Here is a 14,988-nt window from a genome sequence, read left to right on the forward strand (position 1 = left end):
GTTGTTTGCTTTTTGTGTCATTGGTGGGTTAGATAAAGCAATTTTGACTGGCAGCGTCTTAATTTCATTGATTTTTCTTTTTTGATCTTTTATTTCACACATTGCCTCCTGAGTCCAGTGCTAAGCTGTTAAGACCCAGCAGTTCGTGCTCGCTTCCCACAGCAGGCGATCACATGATCACTAGGATGGGAGAAGGAAGCACTGTTAGTTTCCTAATCCGTATACAAGGTGCTTATTCTTATATATAGAGTGATTAGGTAGGCAGATATGTGTCATGATCCCAATGGCAGGGAATCACAAAAGGACAAGCACAAAAAACAAAACAAGCTCTAGGGTGATGGAAACTGAGCTGACCGCGATCCTGAACCTCAACACACAACTAGCTGTAGCCAGGGAACGTGCCTACGATGATTCCTAGACGTCTCGCACCAGCCGAAGAACTAACTTTCCCTATTAGAAGAAACACAGACTTCTCTTGCCTCCAGAGAAACACCCCACAGAAATAGCAGCCCCCCACATGTAATGACGGTGAAATGAGAGGAAAGCACATACGTAGTTATGAAAACAGATTCAGCAAAATGAGGCCCGCTAAAGCTAGATAGCAGAGGATACAAAAGTGAACTGCGCGGTCAGCGAAAAACCCTACAAAAAACCATCCTGAAATTACTTGAACTCATGTTCCAACTCATGGAACATGAGGAGTAATATCAGCCCACTAGAGCAACCAGCAAAAAGGAATCACATATCTGCAAGCTGGACTAAGACAAAAATTAAGCAAAACGTGGAACAGGAAAATCAAAAACTTAGCTTGTCCTGAAGATTACAGAAGCGGGAAGCAGAGGTAACAAGACACACTGATTACATTGATAGCCGGCGAGGAAATGACAAGAAAGCCAGGTTAAATAGGAAACTCCCATATCCTGATAGAACAGGTGGACACCAGAGACCGCAGAGAACACAAGTCACCCAGTACCATCTGTAACCACCAGAGGGAGCCCAAAAACAGAATCCACAACAGTACCCCCCCTTGAGGAGGGGTCACCGAACCCTCACGAGAACCACCAGGGCGACCAGGATGAGCCCTATGAAATGCACGGACCAAATCAGCAGCATGAACATCAGAGGCAACCACCCAAGAATTATCCTCCTGACCATAACCCTTCCACTTGACCAAATACTGGAGTCTCCGTCTGGAAACACGAGAATCCAAGATCTTCTCCACAACATACTCCAATTCTCCCTCCACCAGCACCGGAGCAGGAGGCTCAAGCGAAGGAACAACAGGTACCTCATACTTCCGCAACAACGACCGATGGAACACATTATGAATAGCAAACGATGCCGGGAGATCCAAACGAAACGACACAGGGTTAAGAATTTCCAAGATCCTATAGGGACCGATGAACCGAGGCTTGAACTTAGGAGAAGAGACCTTCATAGGAACAAAACGAGAAGACAACCACACCAAGTCCCCAACACGAAGTCGAGGACCCACGCGGCGACGGCGATTAGCAAACTGCTGAGCCCTCTCCTGGGACAACTTCAAATTGTCCACCACATGACTCCAAATCTGATGCAACCTATCCACCACCATGTCCACTCCAGGACAATCAGAAGGCTCGACCTGACCAGAGGAAAAACGAGGATGAAACCCCGAATTACAAAAGAAAGGAGAAACCAAGGTAGCAGAACTAGCCCGATTATTAAGGGCAAATTCGGCAAGCGGCAAAAAGGTAACCCAGTCATCTTGATCAGCAGAAACAAAACACCTTAAATAAGTTTCCAAGGTCTGATTAGTTCGTTCCGTCTGGCCATTCGTCTGAGGATGGAATGCAGACGAAAAGGACAAATCAATGCCCATCTTAGCACAGAACGTCCGCCAAAATCTAGACACAAACTGGGATCCCCTGTCAGAAACGATGTTCTCCGGAATCCCATGCAAACGAACCACGTTCTGAAAAAACAGAGGGACCAACTCAGAGGAGGAAGGTAACTTAGGCAAGGGTACCAGATGAACCATCTTAGAAAAGCGGTCACACACAACCCAGATGACGGACATTTTTTGAGGGACAGGGAGATCCGAAATAAAGTCCATGGAAATGTGCGTCCAAGGCCTCTTCGGGATAGGCAAAGGTGACAACAATCCACTGGCCCGAGAACAGCAAGGCTTAGCCCGAGCGCAAACTTCACAAGACTGCACAAAAGAACGCACATCCCTCGACAAGGAAGGCCACCAAAAAGACCTGGCCACCAAGTCTCTAGTACCAAATATTCCAGGATGACCTGCCAACGCAGAAGAATGGACCTCGGAGATGACTCTACTGGTCCAATTATCCGGAACAAACAGTCTTTCAGGCGGACAACGATCAGGTTTATCCGCCTGAAACTCCTGCAAAGCACGTCGCAAGTCTGGGGAGACAGCCGACAAAATCACCCCATCCCTAAGGATACCAGTGGGCTCAGAATTTCCAGGGGAGTCAGGCACAAAACTCCTAGAAAGAGCATCCGCCTTCACATTCTTTGAACCTGGCAGGTATGAAACCACAAAATCGAAACGGGAGAAAAACAGTGACCAACGAGCCTGTCTAGGATTCAGACGCTTGGCAGACTCAAGGTAAATCAGATTTTTGTGATCAGTCAAGACCACCACACGATGTCTAGCACCCTCAAGCCAATGACGCCACTCCTCAAATGCCCACTTCATGGCCAAAAGCTCCCGATTACCAACATCATAATTCCGCTCAGTGGGCGAAAACTTTCTAGAAAAGAACGCACATGGCTTCATCACTGAGCAATCGGAGCTTCTCTGTGACAAAACCGCCCCCGCTCCAATCTCAGAAGCATCAACCTCAACCTGAAAAGGAAGCGAAATATCCGGCTGACGCAACACAGGAGCAGAAGAAAACCGGCGCTTAAGTTCCTGAAAGGCCTCCACAGCCGCAGGAGACCAATCAGCAACATCAGCACCCTTCTTAGTCAAATCCGTCAAAGGCTTAACAACACTAGAAAAATTAGTTATGAAACGACGATAAAAATTAGCAAAGCCCAAGAACTTCTGTAGACTCTTAAGAGATGTAGGCTGCGTCCAGTCACAAATAGCCTGAACCTTGACGGGATCCATCTCAATAGTAGAAGGGGAAAAAAATATACCCCAAAAAAGAAATCTTCTGGACTCCAAAGAGACACTTTGAACCCTTTACAAACAAAGAATTGGCCCGCAGGACCTGAAACACCTTCCTGACCTGCTGAACATGGGACTCCCAGTCATCCGAAAAAACCAAAACATCATCCAAATACACAATCATAAATTTATCCAGATATTCACGGAAAATATCGTGCATAAAGGACTGGAAAACAGAAGGAGCATTAGAAAGTCCAAAAGGCATCACCAAATACTCAAAATGGCCCTCAGGCGTATTAAATGCGGTTTTCCACTCATCACCCTGCTTTATCCGCACAAGATTATACGCACCCCGAAGATCAATCTTAGTGAACCATTTAGCCACCTTAATGCGAGCAAACAAATCAGTCAACAATGGCAAAGGATACTGATATTTTACGGTAATCTTATTCAAAAGACGATAATCTATACAAGGCCTCAAGGAACCATCTTTTTTGGCCACGAAAAAAAAACCTGCTCCCAAAGGGGACAAAGATGGACGGATATGTCCCTTTTCCAAGGACTCCTTAACATAATCCCGCATAGCAGTATGCTCTGGCACTGACAGATTGAACAAACGACCTTTAGGAAATTTACTGCCAGGAATCAAATCTATAGCACAATCGCAATCCCTGTGAGGAGGAAGCGAATTGAGCTTAGGCTCCTCAAAAACATCCCGATAATCAGACAAAAATACAGGAACCTCAGAAGGAGTAGATGAAGCGATAGAAATCAGAGGTGCATCATCATGAACCCCCTGACATCCCCAGCTTAACACAGACATCGTTTTCCAGTCCAAGACTGGGTTATGAGTTTGTAACCATGGCAGACCAAGCACTAAAACATCATGTAAATTATACAGTACCAGGAAGCGAATCACCTCCTGATGAACGGGAGTCATACGCATGGTCACTTGTGTCCAGTACTGAGGTTTATTCATAGTCAAAGGTGTAGAGTCAATTCCTTTCAAAGGAATAGGGACTTCCAGAGGCTCCAGACTAAACCCACAGCGGTTGGCAAATGACCAATCCATAAGACTCAGGGCAGCGCCTGAATCCACATAGGCATCGACGGAAATGGCTGATAATGAACAAATCAGAGTCACAGACAGAATGAACTTAGACTGTAAAGTACTAATGGCAACAGACTTATCAACCTTTTTTGTGCGTTTAGAGCATGCTGATATAACATGAGCTGAATCACCACAATAAAAACACAACCCATTTTTCCGCCTATAGTTTTGCCGTTCACTTCTGGACTGAATTCTATCACATTGCATTGTCTCAGGTGCCTGTTCAGAAGACACCGCCAAATGGTGCACAGGTTTGCGCTCCCGTAAACGCCGATCAATCTGAATAGCCATAGTCATAGACTCATTCAGACCTGTAGGCGCAGGGAACCCCACCATGACATCTTTAATGGCCTCAGAAAGGCCATCTCTGAATCTTGCAGCCAGGGCGCACTCATTCCACTGAGTAAGCACCGACCATTTCCGAAATTTCTGACAATATATTTCTGCTTCATCTTGCCCCTGAGAGAGAGCCAATAAAGCTTTTTCAGCCTGAATCTCTAGGTTAGGTTCCTCATAGAGCAAACCCAATGCCAGAAAAAACGCATCCACATTGAGCAACGCAGGATCCCCTGGTGCCAATGCAAATGCCCAATTCTGAGGGTCACCCCGCAGGAAAGATATTACAATCTTGACTTGCTGAGCAGGGTCTCCAGAAGAGCGAGATTTCAAAGAAAGAAACAACTTGCAATTGTTCCTAAAATTCAGAAAACTAGATCTATCTCCAGAAAAAAAACTCTGGGATAGGAATTCTAGGTTCAGACATAGGAGCATGTACAACAAAATCTTGTATATTTTGAACCTTAGCAGCAAGATTATTCAGGCTGGAAGCCAAACTCTGGATGTCCATGATAAACAGCTGAGGTCAGAGCCATTCAAGGATTAAGAGGAGGTAAGACGCAGCCAGGCTGCAATTAAGGCTAGGCAGCAAACTCTGAGGGAAAAAAAAAAAAAAAAAAAAACTTCCTCAGACTACTTTTCCTCCTACTTCAGCCAATACGATTACCACTTTTTGGCCGGCTATACTGTCATGATCCCAATGGCAGGGAATCACAAAAGGACAAGCACAAAAAACAAAACAAGCTCTAGGGTGATGGAAACTGAGCTGACCGCGATCCTGAACCTCAACACACAACTAGCTGTAGCCGGGGAACGTGCCTACGATGATTCCTAGACGTCTCGCACCAGCCGAAGAACTAACTTTCCCTATTAGAAGAAACACAGACCTCTCTTGCCTCCAGAGAAACACCCCACAGAAATAGCAGCCCCCCACATGTAATGACGGTGAAATGAGAGGAAAGCACATACGTAGTTATGAAAACAGATTCAGCAAAATGAGGCCCGCTAAAGCTAGATAGCAGAGGATACAAAAGTGAACTGCACGGTCAGCGAAAAACCCTACAAAAAACCATCCTGAAATTACTTGAACTCATGTTCCAACTCATGGAACATGAGGAGTAATATCAGCCCACTAGAGCAACCAGCAAAAAGGAATCACATATCTGCAAGCTGGACTAAGACAAAAATTAAGCAAAACGTGGAACAGGAAAATCAAAAACTTAGCTTGTCCTGAAGATTACAGAAGCGGGAAGCAGAGGTAACAAGACACACTGATTACATTGATAGCCGGCGAGGAAATGACAAGAAAGCCAGGTTAAATAGGAAACTCCCATATCCTGATAGAACAGGTGGACACCAGAGACCGCAGAGAACACAAGTCACCCAGTACCATCTGTAACCACCAGAGGGAGCCCAAAAACAGAATCCACAACAGATATGCTAATAAACCATCCTTCCCTTTTCCATGTGGAGGCTGTGATGTATGTGTTTGCAGACACATATGCGGACTGGAATAATGTTTTAAAGGGAATCTATCATCAGGTTTTTGCTACCATCTATGAGCAGCATGATATAGGGGCGCGACACAGATTCCAGCGATGTGTCACTTACTGGGCTGAGTTTTGTATTTATTTTTTAAATAAATTCATGGTTTTATCTTCTGCGGATCTAACCAGTTCTCTGAATGCTGAGCTCTGTATAACTCCGTCCACACCGCTGATCAGCATCTTTCTGTGTATACTATGCAAAAGCAGAAAACTGACAATCAGTGATGGAGGCAGAGTTATACAGAGCTCCTGAATATAGAGGACTACATGAAGCAGGGTAACTAATTCTCTATTGATAATCTCCTGCTGATAAAACAGTGACTTTATGAAAACTACAGCAAGCAGCCCAGTAAGTGAAATATCACTGGAATCAGAGCTTCTGTCGTTATATTATGCAGCTGTCTGATTAGGTGGGAAAAACCTGGTGACAGATTCTTTAAAACATTTAGTGATCTGCAAGTTATTTAAGATGCCATTGGCTCATTTTTACTATATCTAAAAATCAGTTTAGAGTTTCCCCTAGATGCAATTACAATATTCTCTGTATAGTATCGGTTCATGGCCCCACAAGCATCATCAACTACATGAGCTAGCAAAAACCTGGTGACAGATTCCTTTTAAGTGTTTACATCCAGCCATCATAGGAGATAATAACAGCATATTGGTGGTGGTGATGAGTGTCGAACTGCATCAATGCTTTATTGATGACCTACCCTAGAAAAAGGTCATGAATATGATAAACCCAAAGAACCATGGGGAGACCGGGTCAGAATTCTCAGGAATAAAGCGGATGTTTTACTATGAGTTTACTATAGTCTTTTTGGGGGGCTTTATTATCTAAAATAGAGCAATATATTTCCATGCTGTTTGGCCAAATAGTACACGAGACCTGTCCCGACATTACACGGACTTTCAGCAAGACTGCATGGTACTGTGAGTGCAGCGACAAATCCACTTTAAATAAACCTTTTCCTTATATGATTGATCCGATCATGACTGTGTAATGGAAGTGCTATACAGACAATTAGGAGATCAATATTTAATGAAATACCTGTATGATATAAAGATGTGCTCTGAATTGGAGGCTGGCTGAGATCTTTTTTCATCTACAGATATTCCTGTAAGATAAAAAGATGCAATAAAGAGCCAAGTCTTACTAAATCTACTGGTAAAAAGCGAAAATTACCACTGATATGCTTTATAGTAAATCAAAAACAAAGATATGTCAAGATGAGCGTGTTCTAGAAGCAGTGCATGCAAAAACCTTTAGGAATTATTGGAATTCCATTAACTGTAACAAAACAACTTCTATACATTATTGTGACATGGCGGCAAAACGTAAGTCACTGGAGGGCCACACATAGACACATATAGCATAAACATCTCCGACAGAGTATCTCAACATTGTATTTTATTGTTTTCTTTTTGACCATTCCATACCAATCTTCTTGTACCGCAGGGTAAAGGTAAGGAAGGACACATCTGTATGATGAGGGAAGTTGACCAATCATTTTATAACATTCACTTTGGTCAATATCAGTTAAAGAGAATACTATCAAATTGAAACAGCAATGACAAATTTGCTTTTTTGGAAGCAAAAATGTTTATTTTGCATGTTCTGCTAATATAAAAGTGGCAATTACAAAAAAAAAACTATCGAACAAGACGACTAAGTTGACTAACATTAGCAAGAATGGCCGCCACAACTCAACAGAAAGGAAAGCCAATGGTCTGGAATCATCATTTTTTTTTTTGTTTTGTTTTTTAAGTCTCTTTTTGGGATTGTGCTATTCGCTGCCATTTTTATGTCAAATTATTCTATGTGGTACACGAGGTTCATGAATTTTGTGCTTTTGGTCCAAGAAGTATCGTTTCTCCTTGCGGAGAGTGACATGTTAAGCATGTCGTGGTGAGGAGACTTAAAGCCGCAATGCTCCTCTGGGAAATAAGCAAATTGTCTCTTCAAAGTCTAAAATTGTCTGAAGAGACAATTTGCATATTTCCCAGAGGAGCATTGCGGTTTTAGGTCTCCTCACCTTGACATGCTTATCATGTCACTCTCCGCAAGGAGAAACGATACTTCTTGGATCCCGGTCAGACGCCTCTCAATCAGCCAAACCAGATCTCCACTTTGCACTGACGAGGGGCAGTACCCCGATACACTATGTCTGCAAAATGAGACTCTGGTTTGGCTATTATCCTTAGTCATGTGACAAGACTCGTTAAAGAGTCGACATTGACTGTTAGGATTGCTACTTCCAATAGTTGGCACTAGAGGTCTAGTCTTCTTCCTCTCTGAAGAGACAATTTGCATATTTCCCAGAGGAGCATTGCGACTTTAAGTCTCCTCACCTCGACATGCTTAACATGTCACTCTCGACAAGGAGAAACAATACTTCTTGGATCCCGGTCAGATGCCTCTCACAGACAAACCAGATCTCCACTTTGCACTGACGAGGGGCAGTACCCCGAAACACAGTGTCTGCAAATTGAGATTCTGGTTTGGTGTTTATCCTAAGTCATGTGACAAGGCTCGTTAAAGGGTCGACATTGACTGTCAGGATTGCTACCTCCAATAGGTGGCACTAGAGTTCTAGTGCTTTTGGTCTTCATTTTTGTCTTTAACATTTTTGCAACTATTTAGAGCAAAAACTCGTACGTATTGGAAAACATGGACTAAAATTTCCGATGTAGATACACTCACTTGAGGGGACATTTGCAAAAAGTTGCAAATGATGAACCAGCTGAAAACATCTGGAAACCCAAACTGCGCTCACAGTGGTGAAGTAAAAATCAGGAGACATTAAATTAACTTTTTTTTAAAAAATCTGCAAATGTAAAAATGAATATGGCGCAAAACACTAAAAAAGTAGCCAAAAATCATGTGCAAATATTTCTATAAGTAAAAGAAACATAATGGCCAAACTCTGGACACCGTTTTATCTTCTGATCTACTTCTAATACGTGGCCATTTTTCCATTTTGAGTATGAATTCTCTATAAAAAGAAACATGGTGAAAGCCTGAGAATTCGAGTTTGGAAATATAAAACTATAAGAACGAAACAGGGGAGTAATTAAGTTGACATAATAAATTTTCATACAGCGTCAATATATCACCCAAACCCAAGACTGAGTAATGAATCTTGTTACATCTGCGTATTAATAGCCTTATAGACCACATAATTGTCTCAAAAATGTGTATTTTATGTTATTTAGCTTACACCCCATGGCATTTCTACGTCAAATGTGTGAAAGACAGGGGATTACGGCTAGATTAATGCCCTGCAATACTGACACAATCAGATTTCCACATTATTTAATAGAAAACATTTTAGCCTATAACTAAAACGAGAGGTTGATTACGTTTGACAACAGACTGGAGGAAGGATACAGCTGCGGGTTCGGGTTTTCTGAAAACAAATGCGTTCAATATGGAAAACATGGAAGCTATAAAACAAATGGCAAATCGTCTTCTAATATCTGAAAATAGGCTTTTATTGGGGCAATATGTGATTTTATTGGAACGTGTGATTTGGTTGCTTCCAGAATATGCCGGAGATTTATTTGAGGAATCATTTTGAAACATTTGCACAACCTAATCCCATGCATGCTGCAATATTCTCATTAGGAAACAAGATATAATATCATTCATGGGAGATATATAAATGAAGGACACTAAATCAATATAAAAGCCTCATAAATGCTTTTCTTGGCTTAAACTTAAATTACTGCTGTACAGGAGCGTCAGCCAAACATTTACAAAATTAGCAAAGGATATCTGGTAAAGCTTTCTTATTGCCAAAAAGACTTTTCAGACTATTTTTCTTAAAGGGGATGTCTGGTCTTACGCTACAAGTCTGCAGTCACTCTATGAAACTGTAGACTTGTGAATCCTCACATCGTGTGCACTGCGCTCTGTGAGGATTCTCTGATGCCGGGAGCGTAACTGCAAGAATGTGATTTGTATACAGAGGGTTACGTGCCGACTACATGGGCGTTGCCTTGCTCAATGCAAGGCCGGATACAGTCTAGTCAGAATGTGGCTGGGAGTATACAAATCACATATTTGGGATCATATGACTGCCCGCTCCTGGCACTGGAGAATCGTCACAGCATATAGTGCAAGCAATGTGAGGATTCATAAGCCTGTAGTCATTCTATTGTAACTTAAGACCGGACAACCCATCTGCATTTTATTGCATGAAATAAGTATTTGATACAATAGAATAACAGAACTTAACATATGATATGTTTGCAATTACAGAGGTCAGATGTTTCCTGCAGTTTGCACACACTGCATCAGGGATTTTGGCCCACTCCTCCATACAGATCTTCTCCAGATCTTTCAGGCTTTGGGGCTGTCACTGGGCAACATTGAATTTCACTTTGCTCCAAAGATTTTCTATTGGGTTCAGCGCTGGACACTTTATAGGCCACTCCTGGACTGCAAAATGCTTTTTACAGAGCCACTCCTTAGTGGCCTTGGCAGTGTGTTTTGGGGGCTTCTCATGCTGGATGACCCAGCCACGACCCATCTTCAATGCTCTTACTGATAGTTGGCCAAAATCTTGCGATACATAACCCATCCATCCTCCCTTCAATAAGGTGCAGTTGGCCTGTCCCCTTTGCAGAAAAGCACGCCCAAAGTATGATGTTTCCTTCACCATGCTTCACAAGTTGGGACATTGTATTTGACGATGAACTCATCCTTATTGTTACTCCAAATACAGCAAGTGGAGTTGATACCAAAAAGGTCTATTTTGGTCTCATCTGGACACATGATTTTCTCCCACGCCTCTTCTGGATCATCCAGACAATCAATGGCGAACTTCAAATGGGCCTGGACATGTGCTAGCATGAGCACGGGGACCTTGCGTGCCCTGTAGGATTTTAATCCATGACAGCGTAGTGTGCTACTAATAGTAATGTTTGAGACTGTGGTCCCAGTTCTCTACAGGTCATTGACCAGGTCCTTCCGTTTAGTTCTGGGCTGATTCCTGACCTTTAAATCCTGATGTTTAAATCAGATCCAGACTTTAATAGAAGGGAGGGTCTCCTACAGACTTCTGTAGAAAAATATCAGGCCCTACTTAAAGAGGGGAAACAGATACAGTTTCAGAAGGATCTCAAAAATTTTGCAGATAATCAGGCATATAATTTTCAAAGAGAAAGACCGGTGGAGATTTCTTCCTCAGACATTGAGACTTCAGATACTGAGAGATCTGAGACATCCTTTAGAGGGGCACAAGCAAGTGGGGGACCAGTATTTAGACAAAAATGGCAACACCCAAGAGGGAGACATGGAAGGAGGGGAAGGGGGAATTACAGAAATGGAGAGGGAATGTTAAAAATATCTGTTCCAACTCCAAGGGATGTACCGGTTCCAGCCTCCTCTTTGTCATCATCATCATCATCTTCTTTTTTAGAACAAGGTGTGAGAACAGGATATCATCTCAGAACCAAGCCCATTTAGATAGGGGTCAAATAATAAATCTGTCCACACATTCTCTCTCTAGAAATGAGTACAGTGTCTTACAGAAGGGATTAAACTTTGTACCGACTAATCACTACAACTGCTTTGGATGGTTTAAAGCAGAGGTCCCCAACTCCAGTCCTCAAGGCCCACCAACATGTCATGTTTTCAGGATTTCCTTAGTCTTGCCCAGGTAATAATTGCATCACCTGTGCAATGCAAAGGAAATCCTGAAAACATGACCTGTTGGTGGGCCTTGAGGACTGGAGTTGGGGACCTCTGGTTTAAAGATTTGAACCTCTTTTGCAGAAAACTTACGTGGAAAAAATTCTTCATGCATAACAACAGGGAGGAATGTTTTCAACAGGGTCTTCAGGAGGAGGATTTGGAAAGCTATCAAGTTCTAGTGGTCCTCCTTAGAGAAAATGAGCAGGGAATTGTTACAGGTAATGGTCCCTTTACAACTCTCAAAAATAAAAGTGTAAAGATGCCACCACAGGCTGATACAAACAACATAGATATCTTTCTACAATTAGTAGAGAGAGATCTTAGAAAAATCAAGAGACCATTGATTCAGATGTAGATCATAATTTGACAGAAGGTAAAAGATCGGCACTGGAAACACTAAGAGGGAATGACCAGTTAGTGATTAAATCATCTAACAAAGGTGGAAACTTGGTCATTATGGGGCATCAGACATATTGTGAGATGTGCAACACCATCCTTCAGGATAAAAATACGTATGAGGTTCTAAGGTCCTATCCAGTGGGTAACTACAAAGAGATATTAAAAGAACTCCTTGATGGAGCTCTTAGTAATAGGCTTATTTCTAAGGCCATGTGCACATGTTCAGGTTTTTTCGCGCTAAAAACGCTATAAAAACTCATTAAAAACGCATACATTATGCATTCTATCATTTAGAATGCATTCTCCATGTTTTGTGCACATGGATGCGTTTTTTCTGCGAAAAAACGCATCGCGGTAAAAAAATGAGCATGTTCATTATTTTTGTGGATTTTCTGCGTTTTTTCCGCAATTCTATGCATTTGGGAAAAACGCACAAAAAACGCACCAAAAACGTGTGAAAAACGCATGAAAAACTCGGTAAAAACGCATGCGGATTTCTAGCAGAAATGTCCTGTTTTTGTCAGGAAAATTTCTGCAAGAAATCCTGACGTGTGCACATACCCTTAGAGTGAATTTGAATTTTTGCTACCCAATTTTCCCCTGCAGGCAACTTTTTACACATTACCTACAGTACACAAGGGGCTGAGCCCCATTAAGGGACGACCAATTGTGTCTGGTGTCGACTCTTTGACACAGAATTGTGGCCTCTACATAGATGAAATCCTTCGCCCATTCGTGGTATCTATTCCTTCTTATTTGAGGGATACGGCAGATCTTTTGAAAAAACTAGAAGGGCTGCAACTTGAAAAAAATTCTTGGCTAGCATCAATTGATGTGGAAGACCTTTATAGTAGAATACCACATGATGCTGGGATTAGGGGAGTACACAATTTTCTTCAACAAAGGTCGATAGCCTGCAGGGAACATAATGAGTTCGTAGAATCTCTCTTAAGTTTTATCCTTACCCACAATACGTTCAAATTCAATGGCAAATACTACCACCAGCTCAGGGTCACTGCGATGGGGTGCCCCTGTGCCTCATCGTATGCAAATTTGTTCCTGGGCTGGTGGGAGGAGACATTGGTATTTGGTGAAGTGACCAAGTTGTGGCATGAGTTTGCGGCCATATGGCTCAGATATATAGATGATGTCTTTGTTGTTTGGACAGGTACCAAAAATCAGTTTGAAACATTCATCAAAGAATTGAATATCAACGAGATTGGTTTGGGGTATACCTCAGAAATTCACAGGGAAGAACTAGCATTCCTAGATGTCAAAATCAGAAAGAAACAAAATGGAGGTTTAACAACTAGCATATACCGCAAACCAACTAGTACAAACAGTCTCTTGAATTGGAACAGCCATCACCCAGTTCCTCTCAAAAGGGGATCCCTAAGGGACAGTTCTTGAGACTTAAGGTACCGTCACACTCACCAACTTTCCAACGATCACGACCAGCGATACGACCTCGCCGTGATCGTTGGAAAGTCCTTGTGTGGTCGCTGGAGAGCTGTCATACAGACAGCTCTCCAGCGACCAACGATGCCTAAGTCCCGGGTAACCAGGGTAAACATCGGGTTACTAAGCGCAGGGCCGCGCTTAGTAACCCGATGATTACCATGGGTACCATTGGAAATGTAAAAAAAAACACATACTCACATTCCGGTGCCTGTCACGTCCCCGGCGTCCGGTTCCCTGCACGCCTCCTGCATCCTGTGTAAGCACCGGCCGTAAAGCAGAGCGGTGACGTCAACGCTATGCTCTGCTTTACGGCCAGCCGGCGCTGACACAGGATGCAGGAGGAGTGCAGGGAAGCTCACGCCGGGGACGTGACAGGCACCGGAATGTAAGTATGTGTTTTTTTTACATTTACAATGGTAACCAGGGTAAACATCGGGTTACTAAGCGCGGCCCTGCGCTTAGTAACCCGATATTTACCCTGGTTACCAGTGAACACATCGCTGGATCGGCGTCACACACGCCGATTCAGCGATGTTAGCGGGTGATCCAGCGACGAAATAAAGTTCTGGCCTTCTAGCTCCGATCAGCGATGTCACAGCAGGATCCAGATCGCTGCTGCGTGTCAAACACAACGATATTGCTATCCAGGACGCTGCAACGTCACGGATCGCTATCGTTATCGTTGTTCAGTGTGAAGGTACCTTTAGGAGAAATTGCTTAGATAAGAGGATGTTTCATAGTCAAGCTGAGGATATGTTCAATAGATTTAGGGAAAAGGGCTATTCTGGACATGTCCTGGAAAGAGTATCAGTCTGCGGCAAATAAAAACAGATAACATCTACTACATAAGCAAGACAACCCGAGTGAAACAACAAATGATGTGATTAGGATCATAGGGACCTATGACCATCAACATCATAAGGTTAGGGAAGTCATAAGTAGGCACTGGGATATCCTAAAAATGGATCCGAACCTCAGGGACTTGTTGGGTACACGCCCAGACATCACATATAGGAGAGTGAAGACATTAAAAGATGTATTAGTCCATAGTCACTACATGAGGCCAGTAGCTGGGGACATGTGGCTCGATAGAAAGCCTTGTGGCTTCTTTCGATGTGGAGACTGCCAGATGTGTAAAGGGATGAAACCCAACAAGGCATTTGTAAGCTCGTCCACTAGGAAAGTTTTCCATCAGAGGGATTTTTCGAATTGTAAATCCACAGGGGTGGTATATATGGCCACCTGTCCCTGTCCAAAGGATTACATTGGAAAAACTAAGAGAGAATTACGGAGGAGGGTAGGCGAACATATG

The 14,988-nt window shown here is 42.9% G+C and overlaps 1 protein-coding gene across 5 annotated transcripts in view; it reads right to left on the reverse strand.

The window, feature by feature from the left end:
- Positions 1–14,988, reverse strand: part of TBC1D5 (TBC1 domain family member 5) — an 811,132-nt gene that overhangs the window by 405,047 nt on the left and 391,097 nt on the right. For all 5 annotated transcript variants that reach the window (XM_069729958.1, XM_069729963.1, XM_069729960.1 and 2 more), the window contains one exon: positions 7,167–7,233. In XM_069729958.1, the coding sequence (XP_069586059.1) occupies positions 7,167–7,233 (67 nt within the window). The remainder of the gene's footprint in view (positions 1–7,166; positions 7,234–14,988) is intronic.

Source organism: Ranitomeya imitator, chromosome 6 (assembly GCF_032444005.1).
Source record: "Ranitomeya imitator isolate aRanImi1 chromosome 6, aRanImi1.pri, whole genome shotgun sequence".
Classification (NCBI taxonomy): Eukaryota; Metazoa; Chordata; class Amphibia; order Anura; family Dendrobatidae; genus Ranitomeya; species Ranitomeya imitator.